General features: G+C 37.8%; 1 protein-coding gene across 4 annotated transcripts in view; it reads left to right on the forward strand.

Annotated features, from left to right (window-relative positions):
• Positions 1 to 25,794, forward strand: part of LRRC49 (leucine rich repeat containing 49) — a 135,782-nt gene that overhangs the window by 31,492 nt on the left and 78,496 nt on the right. For all 4 annotated transcript variants that reach the window (XM_033109436.1, XM_033109438.1, XM_033109440.1 and 1 more), the window contains one exon: positions 14,964 to 15,025. In XM_033109436.1, the coding sequence (XP_032965327.1) occupies positions 14,964 to 15,025 (62 nt within the window). The remainder of the gene's footprint in view (positions 1 to 14,963; positions 15,026 to 25,794) is intronic.

Genomic DNA, 25,794 nt, shown 5'->3' on the forward strand with positions numbered 1-25,794 from the left:
GGGTAGTTATAAACTTTTGACTCAGTAATAATAGTGGGCATCAGTTTTGATATGTTATAGTTTCCTTTCATCTAAATTCACTTTTGTGTGTGTGCGGCTGCTCTATCTGTATTCATTGCCCCTTGTCACTTCTAATAATGCTTATTTATACTTTCCTTATTTATACTTGCCTGAGGGTTGTTTATTTTTACCAGTACTTTCAAAGAAGCAGCTTTTGGCTTTTTTGAACCTCTCTTGGAGCTTTGAAAAATGTTATTTTATTGATTTTTGTTCTTATCTATTATTTTCTCTATTTTCTTTCTAAAGTTTTATGTTGGATATTTGATACATTAATTTTTAGTCTTTTTCATTCTCTAATATTATATAAGCACTTAAGGCTAATTTCCCTCTAAGAACCACTACAGTTTCTTCTCATAAGCTTTAAAATTTAATATTTTTATCATTTAGATACAAATATGTTCTAAGTTCTATTATAACTTCTGTTATTTTGATCCATGTGCTATTTAGAAGTATATATTTTTTGGTATGTATGGATTTCTTATTCTTTTTCTGTCATTCTTTTCTAATTTAATTGCATTGTAGCCAGTGAATGTGGATTATATGCAATTGGTTCTTTGATGTTTGTTGAGGTTTGCTTTATTGCCTTGTAAATATTATAGTCAATAGTTACTATTAATCTATTTGCCTTGTATGTGATCAGTATTTGAAGCTATGTTTCTAGGTGTACATAGTTTAAAACTGATGCATCTTCCTGGTAAATTGTTCCTTTCATCATTATGTTTTGACTGTATTACTAACTCCTTCACTGAGCATGTATTTTATGAGCATGGGCTATATGCCACGCACTGTTCTATTAGGTAGGTGCAAAAGTAATGGCGGTTTTTGCAATTATTTTTAACCTTTTAAACTGCAGTTACTTTCGCACCAACCTAATAGGTATGTAGAATATATCAGTAAGCTAATAATACTTCTTGCCTTAACATTTATTTAGTCTAATGTTAATACCAGCTTTCGTTATTTTCCTCATATATCTTTTTTATTCCTTAACCTTTTTAAAATTTTGACGTAATTGCAGAAAATGTTGCAACAATAGTGTAAAGAATTCTCAGTATGTTTCACTCAGATTTCTTTTTTTTTTTATTAATTTATTTTTAATTTATTGGGGTGACAATTGTTAGTAAAATTACATAGATTTCAGGTGATTTCTTAAATGATAACATTTAGTGCATTTGCTTTATCCTCTCTCGATTGTTCTCTTTCCCTCTCTTTATATCTACTAGTCTATTTTTTTCTAAACCATTTATGAGTAAGTTGCAGAAATGATACCGCTTTATCTCCACATACTTCAGTGTGTTTTCCTAAAAACCAAGAATTTTCCTATATATCCACATTATAGTGATCAAAATCAGGAAGTTAACATTGATACAATACTATTACCTAATCTGTAGATTCCGTGCACATTTTCCCAGTTGCCTCAATGATGTCCTTTATAGCAAAAGGCAATCCAAGATCACGCATTGCATTCAGTTGTTATATCTCCCTAGTCTTCTTTAATCTGCAAATGTACCTTAGTCTTTCTTTGTATTTCATGACATTTGAAGACTTAGTTTATTATTCTGTAGAATGTCCCACAGTTTGGGCTTGTCTAATGATGTTTCCTCATGATTAGATTCAGGTTATGTACTTTGGACAGGAATATCAAGAGAAATAATGCTGAGTTCTTTGAATCATATTAAGTCCTTTAACTCTCAACCTTTTTCTTATAAAGAATGCACAACTCCTTTTTAAATTGGAGTAACATTAGTTAAAACAGTACATGAATTTCAGGAGTGCAACATTATAATTCAATATCTGTATACTCTATAGTGTGCTCACCACCAAAAATCTAGTTTCCATTCGGCACCACGTATTTGACACCTTTACCCATTTTACCCTCCCCTCTCCTTCCCCTCTGGTAACAACCAAGTTGTCTGTATCTGTGAGTTTGTTTTTTGTTTGTTTGTTTGTTACTTTTTTCTTTTATACGCGTATTCCGCATATGAGTGAAATCATATGGTTTTTGTACTTTTCTGTTTGACTTACTTCACCTAGCGTAATACCCCCAAGTTCCATCTGTGTTGTCCCAAATGGCAATATTTCATCTTTTTTAATGGCTGAGTAGCAATTAGGCAAGAAAAATAAATAAACGGCATCCAAATTGGAAAGGAAGAAGGAAAACTGTCACTATTTGAGGATGACATGATTTTATGTATAAAAAAACCCTAAAGACTCCACCAAAAACCTGTTAGAAATAATAAACAAATACAGTAAAGTTGTAGGATACAAATTCAATGTACAAAAATCTGGTGTGTTTCTATGTACTAAAAAGGAACTATCAAAGAGAAATGAAGAAAACAATCCCATTTAGAATTGCAAATAGTAAAATGCTTAGGAATAAGCTTAACAAAGGAGATGAAATACCTGTATACTGAAAACTGCAAGACATTGTTGAAAGTTGAAGCAGACACAACTCCTTTTTTACCTTAGAATCTGAGAATCTGTCTTCTAACCGGAGAGTATTCTGTTGTACTGATTGATCACTGATATATTTAAATTCATAACTAAAGTGTTTCTCATGCTTTTTATTTGTCCTGCTTTTCCTCTGCTTTTTTTTCTTGGGCCTTATTTCAGGTTGAAGACGTTTTTGCTATTCTTTCTTACTCACTTCAATGGTTACTCTTAACATTTTAAAATACACACTTGATTTAAATTATAGAGTTAATGGACATCCCTACCCTGTTCTCAGATAAGGACTTTAGAATCATTTAGTCCAGTAACCCCCTCCCATTTTACATGTTTTTATTGCCTAGTATTTTCTTTAGAACTTTTTACTCCACAAATTAGATATTTTAATTGCTGTTGTTTTCAGTCAATGCTTATTTGGATTCACCCACATGTTGGTTTAGGCTTACCACTCCTCCCAAAATATATAATTGAGAAAATTTTCCTTTAAGGTGATTCTGAGGGTAGTAAACGCTCTCAGTTTTTGTCTAATAATGTGTTTATTTTGCTTTTATTCATGACTGACGGTTTGACTTGGTTGACAGTTATTTTTTCCCCAGATGTTTGAAGGTCATATTCCGTTTTCTTTGGCCTTCTATTATTGCCATTAAACTGTCTGGTAGCAGTTTTTGTAGGCGGTCTTCTTTTCCTCCGGTTGCTTTTAGGATTATAGAATTTCTTTTTGAATTCCTTCCGACACACTGTGATGTGTATTGACGTGGAACTACTATCTTTCACCAATTTGAGACACATTTTTCCATATTTCAACAACTCTGGATATGTCTTACAATCTATGGCATCTTAAAGAAAACTATTGGACAGGCTACAGTCATTTCATTGCCTAAGTGTATGTGAATGTGGTTTTACCTGTTTATACTATTGTCATTTCAATTGTTGGCACAACATGTTTTGAATTTAATCATTCTTTAAAATGTATTTAAAAAGATTGCATCATGATTTGGCATTGAAATGAAACGTTACTCAATTCAAAAAGGTATGGAAATAGAACAGCAAAGACATAAGTTTAATATTACTGAACTTTTTTTGTGTGTGTGGAGAAACGACTGTGTCGTGCGGGGCGTCCGGCGGGGTCTCTGGTCCCACTCCCCACATAAGAACGCAGGACATGGTGAGGCCTAAAAGGAACACCCACGGAGCCGTAGGTAGGGGAGTCATATCTCTATACTCTCGCTGGCGGCTGGGTTGAAGACACAGGAACCAGGAGCCACACAATTCTCAACCCTCACTGTGCCGCTTGCAGACTCAGCCACCATCTGCTTGCTAGCTCCCCCATTTTCTGTTAGCGTAGCCACGGCAGTTATATTAGTGGCCAATGGCTCACTGGTTACAGCTGACGGCCAACTAGCCACAGCTGCTGGCCATTTGATCACAGTCGACGGCCATTTACTACCTGAGCCAGCACCTTTCTATGTGAGGCCGAGAGCCTGGAAACTGCTTTTTGGGGCTCTTTCCCCACACTCCACCCCTACAGGGTCTCGCCTCACAATCTACGCGACAAGCGTCTTCCGCAAGGGGCCCTGTGCGAGGAGCCTGGAGGTGAATGCTATTTCCTGGACACAGCCAAGCTCTCTGGTCACAGCCAGGGTTTCTCAGGGCACCACCAGTACTTCTGGGCACAGCCAGACTTCCTGGACTTCTTAGGGTACCACTAGTCTCCCCGGGCACAGCCAGGGTTTCTCAGGGCACCACCAGTACTTCTGGGCACAGCCAGACTTCCTGGACTTCTTAGGGTACCACTAGTCTACCCGGGCACACGAGGGCCTCTCAGGGCACTGCCACTCTCTCTGGACACAGCCAGACTTCCTGGACACAGCCAGGGCTCTCAGGGCACTGCCACTCTCTCTGGACACAGCCAGACTTCCTGGACACAGCCAGGGCTCTCAGGGCACTGCCACTCTCTCTGGACACAGCCAGACTTCCTGGATTCAGCCAGGGCTCTCAGGGCACTGCCACTCTCTCTGGACACAGCCAGACTTCCTGGACACAGCCAAGGCTTTCAGGGCACTGCCACTCTCTCTTGGCCTCTCAGGGTACCGTGCTGGAACAATAGCGACTCACAGTCAAGGTGCTTACATATTCTCAATGGTGGCCAGTTGTCGTGCGGGGCGCCCGGCGGGGTCTCTGCTTCCGCTCCCCACATAAGAACGCAGGATATGGTGAGGCCAAACAGGAACACCCACGGAGCCATAGGTAGGGGAGTCACACCACTATACTCTCACTGGCGGCTGGGTTGGAGACACAGGAACCAGGAGCAACACAATTCTCAACCCTCACTGCGCCGCTTGCAGACTCAGCCACCATCTTCTTGCTAGCTCCCCCCTTTTTCCTTTTTTCTCTTCTTCTGCTAGCCCAGTCACGGCAGTTATATTCATGGCTAATGGCTCACTGGTTACAGCTGACGGCCAACTAGCCACAGCTGATGGCCATTTGATCAGTCGATGGCCATTTACTACCTGAGCCAGCACCTTTCTATGTGAGGCCGAGAGCCTGGAAACTGCTTTTTGGGGCTCTGTCCCCACACCAGTCAAGACACAAAAGCAAACATCCGCCAGTTCCACTACACGGTGGTATGTTCCCAAACAGTCAAGCTGTCCATTAAATTAGGGATGGAAGGCAATTCCCCATAGTCCATAGTCATTCGACAGGGCTGTCTTGGGGGTGAGGGATGACCTTGACCTCACCCTCAGCTCCCACGGGGGACTCAGCAAGTGTTTCCTCCTGGGACTACAAGTCCTGCATCCGGGCTGCCTCAGCAAGCACTTCCCAGCCCACGGGGCCGCAAGGACCTTCGCTTTCTCCGGCCTCTGCTGGTTGGGGAACCGTCCACGTCTTCCCACCCCTCCATGGGGTCCAGCTCTCAGGCAGCTGCTCCTCCTAGTCTTCCTGCAACTGAGTGTTCATAGGCACAAACTGCTCCACTGCCCTTCGGAGAGCTTTGGCCGACACCGTACCCTGCTCGCTGCGCCATTTGTCGTGCAGGGAATCCTGCCGACTACGCCAAGTGTCGTGTGGGGCGTCCGGCGGGGTCTCTGGTCCCACTCCCCACACAAAAACGCAGGATATGGCTAGGCCAAACAGGAACACCCACGGAGCCATAGGTAGGGGAGTCGTATCTCTATGCTCTCGCTGGCGGCTGGGTTGGAGAAACAGGAAGCAGGAGCCACACAATTCTCACCCCTCACTCTGCCGCTTGCAGGCCCAGCCACCATCTTCTTGCTAGCCCCCATTTTCTGCTAGCGTAGCCACAGCAGTTATATTCGTGGCCAATGGCTCACTGGTTACAGCTGACGGCCAACTAGCCACAGCTGCTGGCCATTTGATCACAGTTGATGGCCATTTACTACCTGAGCCAGCACCTTTCTATGTGAGGCCGAGAGCCTGGAAACTGCTTTTTGGGGCTCTGTCCCCACAACTGCAATCCCACATTTTCTGCTAATTAGCAATCAAATATTTTAAAGGGAAGATAACCATGTTTGGTGAGGCTGTGTTACATTTTGTTACTGAGATAGGCTTAGAGAGGTTGCTTCTCACATGCCAGGCAATGCAACTAAAGGCAGGAGAAACTGATGAAACTCCTTTGAACAGATAAGAGAAGTTTCACAGCAACAAAAGGCTCTGTGAATAATTCATGTTGGTATCTTAGTCCATTCAGACTATTATAACAAAATCCCATAGATTGGGTGGCTTATAAACAACCGTTATTTATTTTTCACAGTCTGGAGTCTAGGAAGTCCAAGATGAAGGTGCTAGTATGGTCCCATTTTGGTGAGAGCCCTCTTCTGGCCCGTAGCGGGTGCTTTCTCACCATGCCTTCACATGGTGGAAGAGGCTCGAGATCTCTGCGGGGTCTCTGTTATAAGGCACTTATCCTGTTCATGAGAGCTCCACCCTCAAGACTTCAGCCAGGACTTCTCTGACATCCCAGGCTCCGAATACCATCACCTCTGGGGGTTAGGATTTCAACACATGAGTGTGGGGAGGCACGAACATTCAGACAATAGCACGGTGTTTCTTTATCCATATCAAAACATACAGAATGGGGTCAGTAGCTTGAAAGAAAATCCTGTGGCCAATAATGGAGCACTCTTTAGTATATACTGCGTCACCACTGTTTCTGATTGCACAGAAGACAATCCTGTGTGAAAAGCGCAGACATTGTTATGTATTGAGTCAGAAATTGGATTCTAAATGTGAAGTCTTTTCATCCTACTCTATTGAGGTATAATTTAGATACAGTAAAATTCACAAATCTTAACTGTACAGTTTATTTATATACACATATATGGGGGTGCCAAAAATAATGTATACAAGTGGACACTTTGGTCAACGTTGCCCAAGCAGTAGTTCACCATAATCAGAAGTGTCTGGACGCTGACGGTAACCACTTTGAGCACCTCTTGTAATTGCAGAATAAAATGTGTATACATTTTTTGGCTATATACATATATATAGTATATGTATCAAATGAATATATATATAGAATGTATATATATATATATATATATATATATATATATATATTCATTTGACTACCACACAGATCAAGATAGGAAAAATTTCTGTAACTCCAGAAAGTTCTCTTGTGCCTCTTTCCGCTCAATGCCTTTCTCTACTCCAGAGGTTTCCTGACTTCTGTCCCCATGGATTAATTTTGCCTATTTTTGAACTTTTTGTAGAGTGTGTGTGTGTGTGTGTGTGTGTGTGTGTGCATGTGTATGTGTATACACACAAAATTCAATTCAATGGGGAAAACAAGATCTTTTACATATATTATATATTTGTATTTTATATATAATATGTATTCTTTTGTGTACTAAACATAATTTTTTGATATTAATCCATTTTGCTGTGTGTATCAATAGTTTTTAACAAAATTGCTGAATTGTAGTCATTGTCTAAATACAATACAGTTTGCTTTTTCATTCTTATGTTCACAGCCACCTTGCTTATTTCCAAGTTTTGGCTTTTGCAATAAAGCCGCTATGAATATTCTTGTAGTATTTTATGTATTTATTTTGCTGGACATATCCCCTCATTTCTCTTAGGTAAATACATAGAAGTGTCATTACTGAGCCATAAGGTTGGTGGATTTCTAAATTTATTAGAAAATGCCAAACAGTTTTCCAAAAGTGATTATACCACTTTTCACCCCCACTAGCAATAAAGGAGAGTGCCCATTGCTCCATATCCTTGCCATTGTTTGACACTGACCGTCTTTATAGTTTTAGTGATTTTAATTTGTGGTTTTAATTTGCAGTTCCTTGATGACTAATGATTTTGTACATTTTTCGAGTACTTGTTGGCAATTCTGACATACCCTTTTGTGAAGTATCAGTTCAAGTCTTTTGCCCATTAAAAAAATTGGGTTTATCTTTTTGTTATTGAGTTATAGTAGATCTTTATGTTAGATTTGGTTCTTTGTTTGGTATATGTATTGAGTATATTTTCTGCATGGCTTGCCATTTTGCTTTCTTAATAATGTTTTTGATATGTGAAAGCTTTCAATTTTAGTGGCGTGCAGCTTATCAAATTGTTTACTTTTATCATTAGTGCTTTTTTATCCTGGCTAGGAAGTCTTTGCCTGTCTCAATATCATGAATATGTTTTCCTCCAGATGTTTTATAGTTTTACCTTTCACTTTAGGTCTGCAATCTGTGTTTAATTAAATTTTCTGTATGATGTGAGGTAGGGATATTTATTTGCTCTATCACTTTTTCTTGAAAAGATCCTGTTTTCCCCCATTGAATTGAATTGGTGTGTTGGTTGAAATTGAGTTATAATCAAATGAATCTTTTTCTGGATGATCTTATTCTGTTCCATCTATTTGTCTACCACTATGCCATTGGTTGACATTATGCCAAATGTCTACCATTTGTCTACACTGTCTAACTACTTGAGTCTTATAGTAAATGGAGATATTTTGGGAGTTCATTTATTTAATTAATTTATTTTACTTAATTTTTAGGTATGCATAAGAATGATATTAGGTTAAAATATATATGTTAAATAAATCTAAAAGAGCTCTTTCAGTAATAATGAAATAAAAATTCTAAGTGATAGATTATTTTATTATTGGTTAATCATAAGTTGATTTTCACTAAGTGTTACATAAAATAATTGTAAGATGGTATCTTAGATTTGATTAAATATGGTAATTTTATTAGCATACTGGATATTTGTGTTTCCTGAATCTGCAGATTCTTATCTTTCATTAATTATGGGAACATCCTGAGTCTTTATATTTTCAAATGTTACCTACTCCTATTTTCTCTCTTTTGCTTCTTAATTACCTACAAGGCACAGTGTGCACCTTCGTGTTCTATCCTTTGTTTCTTAAAAGTTTTGTTGTTCTTATCTCTCTCTGCTACATTTCTGCATTTTTTACTTCTTTAGTGATATCTTCCAGTTCAGTAACTTCTCAGTTTTGTCTAATCTCATTTTCCATGTATCCATGGTGTTTTTAGTAATGGCCATTATTTTTTGTAGAAGTTTGTTTTCATAAATGCTCAGATCTCTTTATTTATAGTATTGTATTTTTCTCATGTTTTGATTACTTTCATTTCCCTAATACTTTTAAACATGGTTATTCCATAGTCTTTATCAAGTTATTATAGTTTCTTAATTTTTTGACAGCTTCCTGAAATTTCTGCTGACTCTTGCTCAAGCTAATTTTTTTCATATGTTAGTAGTTTGGGATAGTCAGAATGTTGTAAAGCCTGAACCGAGTTTGTGTCTTTTCAGAGAGTTTTGCCAGGAGTGATAAAGGCATGGATGCTAGGGACCATTTTTTATCAGGAGTCTTGTTAGCTCATGCTTGTGATGTAAATTTGAACTACAAATTCAAGTGAGGAAAGGCCTGTGAAGTTGGAGCTTTTTCTGTTTTTCTTTATAGCTATTAAATCTAGCTCTCCTCGTAATAGAGACTAGAAATCTCTGTAGTCAGAATATCAGTGTCTGATTACCAACTAATTAGTTTCTAGTTCCCTTTTATCTTTTTTTTGAGGTGGACTACAAGAGAGTGTAGAAGAAAATCAGATTGGAAAAGCAACTTGAGGCTAGACTGACTGATCTTTACTGCCATGTAATGGGTAGTTAACAAATATAAAAAGCAGATATACATATTAATTCCTTTGGGTTACAGAGCCAGATAATGGAGTTTTTTAAATTGACATTTAAATATATGATTAGAGTCATTGATATGATAGCTTACACATATTATTCCTTGTGTAATGTGTGTCTGTGTCACAAAGTGATGGCTGTAGCAAGTAGTCATTTTGGAATTAACTTAATAAACCTTTTTATAAAAAGATTACTTTTTTCCATTTTTTTCCAAACTTATTCAATGCTTTGTTTATAAATATGTTTCCAGTTCTCAAAATGAAAATACTTACCCCTATATATTTTCACTCTGACTTTTTTGTATGACAGAATAGGTCATGAAATGAGAATAGTTGTGATTTTATTATAGTAATCTTTGTCCTACTTGATACATGCCAAAGCCTCTATCTCTTTTCCTTTCTTCTTCCTTATTCCTCTGCAGGAGGCTGCTCTAAAAATAACTCCCGTAATAGATGTTATACACATGGTTAGATTGCTGAATCATCTAGTTCTTTTGTGAAGTTTAGAAATATGGAAAACAATGAGCAAAGTAGGACAAGCATATTTCTCAAATGGCAAGTCTGGTATTAAATAATTTTATTTAGATCTCTTTTTTTTAAATTAAAGTTTATTGGGGTGACAATTGTTAGTAAAGTTACATAGATTTCAGGTGTACAATCGTGTATTACATCATCTATAAATCCCATTGTGTGTTCACTAGCTTTCTTTTTAAAAGGGTTATATTTTTAAAATATATAAAATGGTTTTGAATCTCACTTCAAATGATGTTTTGAATGTGATTCTCAGAATTGTGTGAAATATAATAAATTTGAGACTAGGAGCAGATTAATAAACAGATGAGCTATAAGTATTCCCCTATATGTAAATGTTTTATTTCATCATCTTCTCATCTTAGGTATGTTAACGTTATTGCTTCTTTGCAATAGTTTATATGCCTGTGATATTGTTATCTCCAGAGAAGAATTTTGGGAGGGTTTAATGCTTGACAATGAAATAAATGTGCTGACTTTTTCTCAAAGCTGTAAGAATTTAGCTTTCTTACATTGTTCTTAATCGCTCCATTTCTCCTTTCCCCATCATTCCAAATTAATTAAATTTTTTGAGTAAGCAGTTTGTAGCATGCTGGCTTCCCCCAAAATATAACCTGTTGATAAAGAAAAGCTGAGATAATTGCATACCGGAAGGAAGAGCACACTACCTTGACATAGTGTTAGATCCTTGAGGGCAAAGGCAGGATATTTATTTTTGAGATTTCTTGGGCGTCTGGTCAAAGGTGGATCAGGCTTGATTCAGGTTGATGAATTCATAATCTAATAGATTAGGATTGTCTGGCACAATAAAATGAGCTTTTTAAAGTGCATGTTGGACCATGATATTAAGCTCTTGTTTTTCCTGGCATTAATAACTGTCTCATTTCCCCCATTAATTGAGGGCTCTACCATTAACTAATGTCCAAACTCCCCAACAGAACTCTAAAATTCCTCTGTGTATGGGCAAAGATGTCAGGTAATCTGTTTCATTTGCTCCCTTTGAAGATACCTGGTCTAGAGCCCTTTGTCCTCTGTCTCTGATGTTGACTGGTTGCTCTTAAGCCTGCTATTGATGTCATTTTTGGATTTTTCTTTCCCTCCCTCCAATGATGAATCCACTTCCTGGATCTTATGTTTCTCCATCTTTTGTTTACTGTCTCGTATTAGAGGAGCCATCTTCTAGTAGCTTTCTATAAGTCTCTTTTTTTTTCCTGTAAATAATTCATGCTTAGATAATTGATATGATAAATACGTTTTCTTTTTGTCTATTCTAATGCTAGTAATTCATTATCAAGTATATCTCAGAATTGCTGGAAAAATTAAAGAAAAGTTATAATTTTCTTAAAAAACGAAATTTGGAATAACAAAAATGATTGTGGATAATTATTTTATTTTTCAACTTTCTGGAAAGAGTATGTATTAAAGTGGTTATAAGGATATATGTAGTTGGATTCTGATTTTAGTTTTCAGTTTGTTGTGAATATTTTTCATAGCTCTATCAAGTAATGACAGTTATTGGTTTTTAAAATTTGATAAAGACGTCTGGTAAAAATTTTTTTCATAAGTGACGATAAATACAAAACATTATCATTTAATAAAATAAACGTAAAACCTTTCTCACAAATTATCACTTGATGTAATTTGAATTTATATTTTAATAGCAAAAAATTGTGTCTTGAAAGGTGTCTGTAGTCTCTGAAATGGTAGGCTGGAACTCAGAGACAAATATATATGCATATATATATATATATATATATATGTATTATTTTTTTTTCTTTCTTTCTTTTTTTTTAAAGATTTTTTTATTGGGGAAGGGGAACAGAGAAGGGGAACAGGGGAACAGTGTGTACTTCCAGGACTTTTTTCCAAGTCAAGTTGTTGTCCTTTCAGTCTTAGTTGTGGAGGGCGCAGCTCAGCTCCAGGTCCAGTTGCCGTTGCTAGTTGCAGGGGGCGCAGCCCACCATCCCTTGCGGGAGTCAAACCAGCAACCTTGTGGTTGAGAGGATGCGCTCCAACCAACTGAGCCATCTGGGAGCTCAGTGGCAGCTCAGCTCAAGGTGCCGTGTTCAATCTTAGTTGTAGGGGGCGCTGCCCACCATCCCTTGTGGGACTCGAGGAGTTGAACTGGCAACCTTGTGGTTGAGAGCCCACTGGCCCATGTGGGAATCGAACCAGCAGCCTTCGGAGTTAGGAGTATGGAGCTCTAAACCGCTTGAGCCACCGGGCCGGCCAACAAATATATTTTTTTAAGGTGCCTTGATTCAAAGGAGATCCAGGCTACTGCTTCTCAGTTTCTCCCAATTACATGTCAGCAAACAATGCTTGTGCCCAGAAATATCTCAGGTACATTCAAGGAAGAATTTGGGAGAAGAGATTCCCCAAGAGCACAGAGAGGGCTTTCAATTTGGCTGTGACTCCATACTTTTAGAAACCAGATAGGAAGCAAGCTATCATTTCCTTTGGAAAATAGGGCCCTGGAGTAAAATGAACCCTACCACTAGTCTGTAATGCCTCCTTCACCCCACTCCCCTCTCACTTCTGGGAATATCAGAGAGAGGTAGCTGGCTGGTGGCGATGATTCAAGAATTTTGCCAACATGTAGCCATGTCACCCACTGGGGGACTTTGGCTGCCTTCCCGTTTTATGCAGACTTATTCCTTGACCATGATTGAAAAACTCTAAAAATCACTAACTCACAGCTGTGGAACGGGCTTTCCAGGGGTGGGCCTGAGAATGGTAATGCCGAAGGAATGGTATACATTCTTTGGAGTGTATACCAAATGGTATGATTCTGTCCCTGCAGTTGTATTCCTTTTACACTGTTTAGGGTATAAGGGGTTGAGAGAAGGTTGGAGAATGGCACACAAGGAAAGCCACACGAGAGAATGTCTGAAGCCAGATTCATTTCTCCTATGCTCTCAAAAACTAGTGAGAGGTGGTTCTGCCACAATTCCATCACTTTTGTATTTTCTTTGGATAACAAGAATTTTTTTTAAAAATTTATTGGGGTGACAATTGTTAGTAAAATTGCATAGATTTCAGGTATACAATTCTGTTTTACATAATCTATAAATCCTATTGTGTGTTAACCACCCAGAGTCAGTTTTCCTTCCATCACCATATATTTGATCCCCCTTACCTTCATACAAGATTTTAAAAATAAATAAATGAACCATTTTTGGGAAAGCTGGGCTTGTCTGTAATTTTAATGCACTTGCCTGAATTCTTACTGGGATATTGGAAATGGTAGTTTTCAAAGGAAGGAAGAAAGGAAGGAAGAAAGATGATGTCCTAACAGAAAGAGTAAAATAGGTTTTGATTTGGTTTTAAATATTGGTCGCAGTAATATGTAAAATGTATGTATTTATATTAGCATTATTCAAACTCATATAACTCGGAATTACTGTAAATGATATTGCCCTTAAAAATGACAAACATTTTATATGAGAAGTGCCAGTCTGTAGTATTGTGAAGAGCAGAACACTGGAAGTCAGGATACGTGGAAATTTGTCCTGCCTCAGCCTCTAAGACTGTATATAATACCGGTCACCTTTACACTCCACTCCCACCCTGCCCCTGCAACAACCTCAACTGTTTACTGTTTCTCATGTGAATAATGAAGTTGTAGACTAGGTAATTACTAAACTTCCTCTTAAGACTCTTACTCCAGTATATGTCATACCTTTCAGAAGGTTTTGTCTTTTCACTTAATGAAATTAGGTAGCTTCGTATTACTTTATGATTTAAAAAAATAATTTGGGCCAAACATTTCAATATTTGATGAGTAGAACTATATTTAAACAGCAGAGGTTTGTTTTGGGGTGCTGTACCTAAACAGAACAGGGTAGATTTCCAATTATACTGTGTTTCCCCGAAATAAGACCTAGCCAGACAATCAGCTCTAATGCGTCTTTTGGAACAAAATTAATATAAGACCCAGTCTTATTTTACTATAAGACCGGGTATAATATAATATAATATAATGTAATATAATATAATAATATAACATAATATAATGTAATACCAGGTCTTATATTACTTTTCGGGGAACCTCTGATTCTTGCTTGGTTTGGACATTGCTCTGATGGTGCCCGTTAGTGACAGTCACTATGATCTGCTTTCGTTTTGTGGGGATGTTGTCCGTGTATTGGTTCATTTGTACTTGAGCAGTATATTTCCAAGGGTTTGAGAGTAGTGAGGTAAATAGCTTTGACATTTTCAGATCCTTGCCATTGACTTGCAAACAGCAACCAAGGCTCAAACTACAACAGGAGGACACACACACACACACACACACACACTCACACACTCACGGCCACGGCAAATTCTCACTACTGTTTGGAAAGCTAATTGCATAAATTTAAAATTTAAAGTATTTGAATGGCTTCCTTTTAAAAGTGATTTTTACCAAATGTTTGATCATACTATATTTGTGCTACAGTTGAAATGCTGAAGTAGCATTTTGGCTTCTTTCCCAAAAGCATGCTTAAAGAGGCTAGCAGCAGCATCTCTCTGTTCTCTTCCGTGCTTTTTACCTTGTGAGTGGTGCAGCTTGTTCTGCGGATGTGCTGAAACCCTCCCATTTAATCTGCAGTGGAGAAGAATGGAGCTCAGTGTCCAGTAGAAATCAAGTCCAGTAGCAAGGTTGCAGTAAATAGAAATGACTATATATTTCAACAGCTGAGCAAGAAGACGTTTGTAACATTTCTTTTTCTTTCAGCTGATAAATTTTTGCTTTCTGTTTCCTTCTAGAGAGATGTGGATAATTTGCCCTGCCTCCAACGTCTGTTTCTCAGCTTCAACAACATATCTAAGTAAGTGGAAACTCCTAACTTGTCATTTATTAATAACTTGATTGTGTGGGTCCTAGTGCTTTAAATTAAGATTATAAGGACCTTGGAGAGTTTACTGGCATGTGAGATTTTAAACTGGAAAATGAGAGGGCTGGCTATGGCAAGTTCTTTGTGGAAAAACAAAGCTCTGGTGTATATCATTGCCTCTAATGACGAAATTAGTATAACATGTGCTTTTTATTTGATTATACTTCAGAGTTGCTCTCTTGTAAAAGGTGGAAATTTCAACAACATATATTTTGCTGTCCTTCATTTGACACTTATTGCACTAGTCAGTTGAATTAGAATTTCTTTCATAAATTATCATCTAAATCTGTATAGCTGCTAAGCAGTTCTGATATAACAAATATATCTGTTAGAGCAAATTGCTAATTAGGCCATAACTTCTAACTTGGTATCCCTACTTAGAACTAATGCTGCTAAGAGACTATATATTCAAATATATAAATGTGTAAGTTTTGTTTTCCAAATTTTTGAAGCGTATGATCCTTTACATTGCGACAAAGTGTCAATGAGGGAGATTTCATACTGAAATCTCAGTACTGAAATGTGGAGCTGAGACCAGCAGACTTTTCAACATGGAAGGACCTCTGCTCCTTCCTAATTCTCTCCTTCTCCTCTTTTCCCCAGCCAGTCAGTCAGAATTAGGCTTTATAACCAACCCTCCGTTCTTTAGTTTCACTTCAAGGATGTTCTTTGAATCTGCTTTTAGAAGAGGGTAAAAATTAAGTCTAAAAGAGTTTAGAGCACATCCTGACCTCTGGGTCTGTGCTTCTGATTATTAAAAACTAGTTTAGTTTTTGTGCATTTTCTGTTATCATCTTTTTCCTCCTCCATCCGACCTAAGTGTTCACCCTATACCCCTGTACTATACTTCTAAAAGTTAGAGATTAAATCCAGATGGTGAAATTCACAAATACATATTATTTCAAAGAAAATATTCTTAATCTTTCTCGTTTTTTCTCTTCTCTGGAAAAAATATTAAAATTTTCTGAAAGACTTTAATCTTCTTTTCCATTTATGTTGAATGCTCTTCCAGCTGCCTTTCTGTCTTGTTGGGGAGGTAGGATTTATTTTCAATGGCACTGGAAGGGACATTCAATTTTCTTTAGGGAATGTCTACCTAAAGACCAACTGTTTTGAGAGGATAGTTTCTCATTCTCACAGTATGTTGTTTCTCATGTCTCACAATATTAACGGTTTAAGGTGCTGCAAACCCTTAGGTTCTCCCAACTTGACGTGGAACTCACTGCTTTTGCTTCTTGTCTTGTTTATGGGGAATAATTTAAAAAGAGATATAAATTTGGGTTGTGGAGGTTACAATGGTCCCAGATCCCCAGGATACCTGAACTTCTGGACTCCTGGTGTAACCGTAGAACTTGCTCAAACTGGTCCTATCCTGTTTCTAACAAGACCCAGAACCAAAGTGTTTACAAGTGACACTTGTGAGCCCTTCCTTAACTGCTCCCCACCCATGGAACCAAAGGACCAGACCTGAGCACCAGAACTCTTTGAGAAGCCAAGGGTCTGTTTTCCAGGGAGATCTGGTACTGAAACCCCTTAAACCTGCCCTGAACCCTAAATCGGGGAGACAGATCTGAGCCTTGTCTCCTGTCTCCTTGTCAGTCAACTCGCAAATAAAGTCTTTTCTTTTGTCAAAAGCGGCTGCCATAGGATTGGCTTCTGTGTGTTTGGGCAGCGAGCCCTCGCTGGGTAACGCTGGCTCTGCAGGGAATCCATTTTAATTGCGTGTATTTAGGGAATTTTCTTCCAACCTGTAAAGGATTTTCACTCACTCAGCAAAATAAAGATATCATTAATGCGATTAATATTGATAACTTCCTTTAGAAAGCATGATTTTGCAAGAAATCGCCAGAGAAGTGAGTCAACAATTTCAGGGCCTTCCTTTTCTAATTGCATTCTGTGTTTCTACGCGGGCTTAGCCCTTTACCCTCCTCTAGTGCTCTCAGCAGATATGCTTTTGAGGCTAAGTATGTTTCCTGCTCTTTGCCATCGGTGCATGCGGTCCGGGAGACAGTATACAGAATATATTGGGTCTGAGGGGGGAAATTGGAGCGTGCAAACCTTGAAAACATTTCTGTAAACTTTAGTCAAGACACAAATATTTCAGAGAGCTGGGCCATTGGATGATCTGTAGTGATAACTACAGTACCTTTTCAGGGCCCGGGTACCGTGCTGTAGCCCTGGCATAACAGAGTTGCCCGGTGTTACAGTTCAGTGGCTCAGGGGTCACAGGGCCCAAGAAGAGTAGAAAGGGCAGTGTAAAGCTGAAAGTCAGTACCTTTTAGGACTCCTTCTGGAAAGCTCTCAGGTAGTATTCAGCAGTGAAAATGTTTAACTGTGTATCCATTTGGGGGAGACAAATATGCACTGACTGTTAATTACCTAGTAGGACCTCTAGGTTTTAACCAAGTTATTGGATTCTTAGAGGTCCATTTACATGGACGGTTCAGTACCTGGTAGAAATTCAGAAAGTTCCAAAACGTGATGGCACCCTATTGAATTCAGAGAACGATTACATGGGTTGAATGGGTACCTATATTTGGTGGTGAGCAGAACCCTTTGTGGTAGACAGAACCCTTTTTGTAAGTTTTCCTACAGATAGAACAGTGCACTTAAATTCTACCAGTAGGTATGCGAGATACATTTAGAGAATTAATGACAAATATTCATGTCTGTGTATCTGAATAGAACCGGTGCTTCTGGTTAAAATATCCCTCAGAGTGTGAGGAAGACAGAAGCACAAATCGGTAATTCTAACTCAGTGAATGAAGCTTGGCCGTGGTGATATGCAGGGATGTCAGCCAATGTAACTCAGCCTAGGTGTGAAGGGAGCCTTCTCAGAGGGAGATGGTACCTGCGCTGAGTTCTCAGTGCAGAGCAGGGCTTAGGGAATGAAGGGGACTGGGACACCAGTGGTAGAGGGTACAGCCTGGCAAACTGATGGACAGGGCTCAGGGTGGACTCCCCGGGTCACCCTCTGGCACCTGCAGTGAGGTCCCCCCATCCCCCAACCCCATATTAACCCTGGGCCTTACTCCAGCCCACACAATGCCAGGGGGGTCCGCCACGGTCCATGTTACGATGATCACCTTAAAAGGAATATCCTGTGGTTAATCAAGGGGCTTAGTTAAAACTAATTCATTCTTCAGACATGTTGGTTGCACTGGTCACCTCTTCTTCAGGGGTGCTATCTTTCTGGTGAAGGTTTGTTTTGTTTTTCTTGGGTCTCACGATCTCAATTTCCAAGTAGTTCTGATTGTATGTGTTTTCCTAATGGTTTAATCTTATTTTATGAATGAGATAAAGTTTCATTTGATTTCTAGAATTTCCTTTTTGCCCTTGGAATTCATACCTGTATTTGTTCTCTAAACAAAAGAAACAAACAAAAATGTTCTTTCTTTCTTTGTTTCTTTATTTCCATGGTTTTTGGATGGTAGTTCATATTTATAAATGAATCTAGATGGAGTTGTTTCCTCAAAACAAGTTTTAAAAAAATCACTGTGAAGGCAAATTGTATAGGATCTCTGTCTGCAGAAGATGTAGGGGAGGGAGGAGGAGCATGTATGTCCAGCTGGACTTCCCTCTGGGATACGCACAGGAAACCTGCCTCCTGGGAACGGGGGCTCCTGTTTCGTCCTGGCCACCAGACCTTACCTAGGGCACTGACCTTCTCTCATCACTTTCAATCTAGGGACGACTCAGGACTTAGCCACCCTGAGAGTGAGAGGCTGGCAGATCATTCCCAAAGCCTTCCTTCATTACTGGACAGCTGACCCAGATCTGCCGCAAACATTTGCTGCCTCTGATCTAGCGGATATTCTGAGGCACTGCTGGCAACACTTACTAACTTCCAATGTAATAATCCTGTTCATTTAAAGCTCTTCAGCAATTTGGGGTTTTACTGATTCCATCTGCTTTATATCTTCCAGAAATTCCTTAGTGTTCTGGTCTGCTGATGGAACTCATCCTGGTTTTTTAGTACTGCAATGGATATTTCTTGCTTTTATGTTGTCGTTTCAAAGAGATTTTGAGAGGGTGGAGAGAGGTTAGAGCATGTGTTCAGGCAGTCATTCTCATAACTGTCCCTCCTTTGAGTGATTTCTCCAAGCAGGTTACATATAAAGACGTCCTTGGAAGCTTTGAACATACATAGTCACTGGTTCACTGCTGGCTAATCTGCGTCAGTAGATTTGGAGTGGGGCCAGGAATGACTTTTTTCAGGTTCCTCAAAAGATTCTGATGTGCAATTCGATGCTAGATGTGGGAACCATTGAGTTATGGCACCCCAAAATGAGAGTATCTGTTAAATTAGAGATTACTGTTTTATGTCAAATTCCCCTTCACAAGGAAAAGCTTTCTAAACAAAAAAATTTGTCAGGAATAAGTATTTGCTACCCTCAGAAGATAGTTTGTGATCTGTAGCCAAAAACCGGCATGTTTCATCAATTTCATCTCTTTTCCACTGAGACAGTTGCAGTTACAGGTTAAGTCGTAATTGACTTTTCTCTCCATTCTCTCTCATCTTTCATTCTCCAAATGTAGACAGTTTTTATAAGCTTTAAAAAAAACAAACAAACAAAAAAAACAGAAGAAAGAAGGTTTTATAATTCTTGTGCCTTGATTGCCCAAAAGGGAATGGTTGCTATTGCTTCTAGAATTAAGGGCAGTTTAGTATCATTGGGAAAAGAGTCAAAGACTAGTCAAGGTCAAATATCAGCTCAGGACTCTTGGTCTCCTGGATTCCTTTTTTTAAAATTGTGGTAAAATACGTATACATGTACCATCGTAACCATTTTTACGTATACCGTACGGTAGTGCTAAATGCAGTCTCATTATTGTGCAGTCAATCTGCACAACTCTTTTCATCTTAAAAAATGGAAACTCTATAACCATTAAGCAACAACTCTCTATTCCTCCCTCCTCCAAGTCCCCCGGCAACTACCATTCTGCTTTCTGTCTCTATGATTTTGACGACGCTAGGTAATTCATATAGGTATAATCACACAGTATTTATCTTTTTTTGTGACAGGCTCATTTCCCTTAGCATAATATCCTCAGAGTTCATCCATGTTGTAGCATGTGTAAAGATGTCCTTCCTTTTTAAGGTTGAATACTCACATTTTATTCTGGAGGTGGTGTGGAACAGAGTAGAAGAGGGAGCTTGCAGAATGAGCCATGCCCCTCTCTCCTCGTGCCGTCCCATATGCCCTAGGCTCCGGCCCCCCTCGGCCTCCTTAAACACAGCATGCTCCCCCTTACGCACTCAGTCTTTGTATCCACCATGACTTCTGGGAAAAATATTTTTCTATCCTTTCTCTGTCCAAATAACTCCTGAACTTCCTTTAGATCTCAGATTAAATGACACTGAGGGTTCCCAAACTTTAATATGCCTAAGAATCAATCTGCTAAAATGCAGCTTTCTGGGACCCATCTTTCATGGATTCTAGTTTAGTCGTTTTAGGTGGGGCTCAGGAATTTGTATCTTTGGCAAGTGATGCAGCCGACTTAAAAATACCACTGGTCTGTACTTTTCAGATTTCAAGTCAAAACCTATACAGGGATCCTAAAATCAATTTAGTGGTTCAAGACTGGAAGAAAAACAGAATAGAAAAGAGAATAGAAAAACAGAATAGAAAAGATCAGAATTTGTCACGTATCGCAACGGTGAATATTGTTTCATGAAAATTTTCCAGTTTTAATTATACATGGGTGTATCTCTGCATACATTTGTGTGGATTGTTTTACCGCAGATATGTGGGAACTGGGTGACAATGTAAATATATTTCTCACTATGGATTGGGTTTAAAAAGTTTGAAAAATACTATGGGTCTTGCTACATGCTTTTATAGCTTCCTGTATTTCTACTATTATTGCAGCGTTCATAGTTTATTGTACTTTCATTTTAAATTGTTCTCTCTGCTAGACTGTAAACTTGACAATGGCAGAGAAGTATGTCTGTTTTGCTCACGACAATCTCTCCAGCATCTAGCATGCATATGCTCTTGATAAAAATCTTACTATTGTAGCACAACAACATTTTCAAGAAGAATTTAATCCCTCAAATAGCAAGATTTTTCTATGTGGTCTAAGAATTTGTTTTGGTGGGTCTTCTGTGTCATTACTAAATGATTTGGACTATGCTTAATGCCTGGACATGTGAGGTTCAAAGGCTTCAGCAATCAAAATTCTCTTGGCTGTTGTTTCTGGCTTCCGGGTCAATCTATTGATTTGTCAGTAAGGATCTTCCTCAGAACTTCTAGATACAATAAAAATCTATAGAAACGAAATCTTCCTGTTATTGTGGTATGTCAAGGGAAGGGTCATGGCATGGTGTACCCTACAGGCAATAAGGAGCTGCATTTGTCTGGAGGGCATTTAAAAACAATAATAAACCTGCCTACAAATAATTTTCCTTTTTATTATCTCCATGCAGTGGAAATTCAGAACAACGTCAGGAATAAAATACTCCTCCCTGTCAGTGTGGATTTCTCAGACCTCCTCCCTTCTCTTAGTAAGACAATGCTTTTTGGACTCTGCTTTCTCTTTATGATGTCATTGAAAATTTTAAAGTAGGTTTCCATTTTCTTTCTTGAGGAAGGAATGCTGTTACAAGTTCTCTAATGACCTCTTTTAGTATTTATAGGACGACTAAAGGTCACTGCACTGCAAGCTTTGGGGTTTGACTTTTCCTTCATCACAGGGCAAGATTATCCTCCAGGCAATTTTCAAAATTTTACTGAAAATGGCTCATAACTTTACCTTTGTCAGAAAGTCGTTCTCTTTACTTTTTTCTCCAGCTATACTTCAACTTGATAAAGTCATCCTGTATGAATCATATCCAGAGAGGAACCTATTTCTATTTAGAAAAAGCAGAGAAACTCAGATTGCCCTGTAGCTGTCTCTTCTAGTACTAGTGGATATTTCAAGGAAGAAATGATTTTACTGACCTTCAGAATGGATTATTGTTTATTGTGAACTCAGGTTGTTACATAAAGTGTCCCTATAGTTGACATATAGGGCTTTACTCTTGTACTTCCCAGGGTTGGAAGTGTCGCTTAGGTCCTTTCGGCTGGAAGGAAATTGACCTTCCTTAGATCTGGTATGCAGCAAACTGTTAAAATGCCTTTACTTTTTTTTTTTTTCCTTTGTGGCTCAAGTTTATAGATAACAAACAATACCTGAATCTTCCTATGAACTGAATAACCCAGAGGAAATCAACTACTGATAGATCTTTTCTGACCACCTACTAAGAAAAGTTTTGAATTTAAGAAATGGTACACATACCTGTTGAGGAAATTCCATTATCAGTACCCATTTAGCTTCTTAACTCCTCCTGCCGAGTTTGCCTCACTGCTGACGTGTGAGTCACCTTCAAACATTCAACTGCATTTTTAAAATGTGACAGACGCCATCTAAAGAGGGAGGGCCAAGGGAAACAAGTTTTAAAAATAAGGACTTCCCCCGCATCCCATTCATTGCTGTTTTCCTCCTGGGCCATGATCAAAACCCCGAGTATGCTGAGGCAGAGCTCGTTAGTACTTGAAGGTCAAGCCTGGCTGCAGCTTTTGAATTCTTTTAGAAGGAAAATAGGCAAAAAGATGTACCCACAAATGTGTGCCAATAAATTCATTTCAGATTTATTTTAGCACCTCAGACAAGTAGACTTTGAGGTAAGATAAATTTGTTTCATCATGCTCAGAGTTGATACAATTATCGGATCTAAACTTATTTTACTGAAAATGAAAAATTTGTACTAATATAAAATCATAATAAAAAAGGCATATAATCTTGCATTGTATACCTTATTTCAATATTACTTTATTATAGGCAAGTTTTCCTTGTAGAGATCAAAATAGAAATTATTCTAAAATGTTATAAAATATTAAAATGTCAAAAATGGACCAACGTCATTTTCTTCATTTTTAGGATATTCAGTTTGTTAGATGACTGTGCTGTTTGTAATACTTTGCATTCTAAAATAAAGGCTTATTTGAATTTTTCTGCATTGTGCTAAGGATTACACTTAGCTTACTTAATTTTCTTTGACTATTGTTTTATTTTGTGTTGTACTCAAAATGATTTTTTATTTCTGTTAGTCTTAAATATTTGTTGATCACATGCTAGAAAGATTACTGACTACAGAGATGGGATATGACCATCATGCTACCTTGTACTTTGTAAGTGGCAGTATCATTGAAGACATACTGGAGATTTTCTTCTGTTTTAAGGGAACTAGCATTACTGCCATCCACACAGTAGAACTTTGAAATCATAACATTCTACTATTGATGTGCTGTAGATAAGTGAGCATTAGAAACCAACTTTCTTTTTTTTAATCAAAATATTGTTTTTACTTAGTGATTACATATTTGATCACATTACATTTCATTCTAATAAACATATAGGTAAAAATGTATTTCTTAAAATATAATCATTTCTTTAAGTACTTCGCTTGTCATGTATTCTAGTAATCCTCAAGATTTTCTTCCAAATAAGTTACTTTTTCATGAAATATTTTTAAATCAGAGGCATGATTTCAGTCGTTATTTTGAAATGTTGATTTGAGCAATGTAAATTGCCAGATAGTTTTGCAAACATTAACATTCATTATTTAAAGACATAATGCAAAAAGGCATTGTTATACTTTCATTTGAATTTGAATAGTTTAAATATTTTCTATATATATAAATATATGTATATATATTATGACAACAATAAAACTTTCTAAAGCTTTCATTAGGTCATTAACATGAAAATGTTGATAGGTTAATACAACTTTCTGACATGTTACCATGGTATTTTAGCCAAATATGATGACACCAGTTCTTATATTTTGGTAAGAATATACATAGTCAATCTGGCTTTTTTTTTAAATTTTTTTTTTTATTAGAGAAACCAACTTCTTTATATGCCTTCTATAGCTTGATACTATTTTGTACGGTTATAAATTCTATAATTTTTTTTGCTTTAAGGTAGCTAAAGTGAACAGAGTACATTTGCTTCATATCTTCAAAGGTAATTTACTAAGTTGCATATAGAAGATACTGCCAAGAGAAAATTATTTAAGTAGTACAAATAGAGGTCAAAGGCTTCATTCAAACGTGTTGCCAGAGAGCCCCTGAGCACCAGGCGGTGACTGCCCAGTTGAAGCCAGGTCAGACCTTCTACAGGATATGGGAAAGCTGAATATGGGACCTGGCGGTTTTACCACAGGCAGTTTTCCACTTTAACCTCCAGTAGCCATAGGGGTTGTTCCTTTTTCATTCCTCTTGCTTCAGGACTCAATAAACATCAGAATGGTATTCTCTGAGAACTGTTTTTGCAAGCCTTGTGGTTTATTGAAGAGTCAGAATTCATAGGGCGTGATAGATAGTGAAAAAGAAAGAAAAGGGGGCAAGGGTACAAGGCAGTGGGCAAACTGGGGACTCTCTATCATGTTTGTTTTATTTCCTTTTGCATTACCTTTGAAGGAGAGGGAGGCAGGAAAAAAATCTATTGGACAGCAGTTACTTTTTGCTATTATTACATGCCTTATTATCCTCTTTCTATTCAGCAACTATAGTCGTTTAAAGCATTCGTTTGTTAGGTACAAAAATACATGCAAATACTGCTATGGATTTTATTTATAACATTATGAAGGATCCCAGAATTTTTTCCAGATACTCTTACTGTAGTCATAAGGTTTCATTTACATTAGGGTAAAGGTAATTTATTTGTATGTGTGAATTTTTATAAAAGGAAGGATTCTTGAACTAAAATTAAACTAAGGCCCTGTGAGCAGGCTGCTTGCACACTTAGTCTCAGACGGGTTCACACATACCTAGTGGAGAGGCTGATAGCTATTCACGGCAGAGAATGGACATTTTTAGAAGCATTGGTGTATAAAAGCCCGTTTGGGTTTTGCTAATGTTGAAGGTTCTAGAAGTTGCAAGAAAATTTTTGGTGCATGTTACTAAGGGAAATTTTGAGTCTTAAAATTACTCTTGACTGTATATTGTATTGGGTGTGGTTGTTTCTAGGTTCAGAAACAAACAAGTACTATAAATGGATATCAATATGTGTTTTATGATTTCCTTTTTTGTGTGTGTTTTACAAATGCAAGGAAATCCAACGTATATTCAGAAACAAACTTAAGGTATAAGTGATTAAACCCAAAATGCATATAGAAATTAAGGTATTTAAATAGCGTCCTCTACTGCTATTCCTTGTACTTGCATTCTAGAAATATTTCCAAAAGGGGTTTGAAGTAGTTTACAATAAAAATCCCCACTACATAAATATTTAAATATAAACATTTAAAACAAAGGTAAATGAACATATATTGAAAGAACTGAACAAATTGGTCAGTTAATATCAGGAAAAAAACAAGCTCCAAATCAATCATGCCCAAACCCCAAATGTGTACTTCTACCTGCTGAACTTGCAGGTTTGATCTCTAAAGGAGCTTTTGTTCATCCTTTATGATTCAATCTCAACCCCAAACAAGTAGAATAATTTTCCTTTCCTAAGACCTCTATAATGTCTCTTAGAGTACTAGAGTATCTGTTTTCATGTATGTCCAGTTAGGCCATGTTTGACTTACATGTGTAGCATCTGTCACATCTGGCACATGGTAAGCATGTAATTATTACTGTTTTCATTAATAAATAAATAAAGCCAAAGTTTAAAGCTGATGTTTTCCATAGTATTCATAGATAATTCTTAAC

Source organism: Rhinolophus ferrumequinum, chromosome 6 (genome assembly GCF_004115265.2).
Source record: "Rhinolophus ferrumequinum isolate MPI-CBG mRhiFer1 chromosome 6, mRhiFer1_v1.p, whole genome shotgun sequence".
NCBI lineage: Eukaryota > Metazoa > Chordata > Mammalia > Chiroptera > Rhinolophidae > Rhinolophus > Rhinolophus ferrumequinum.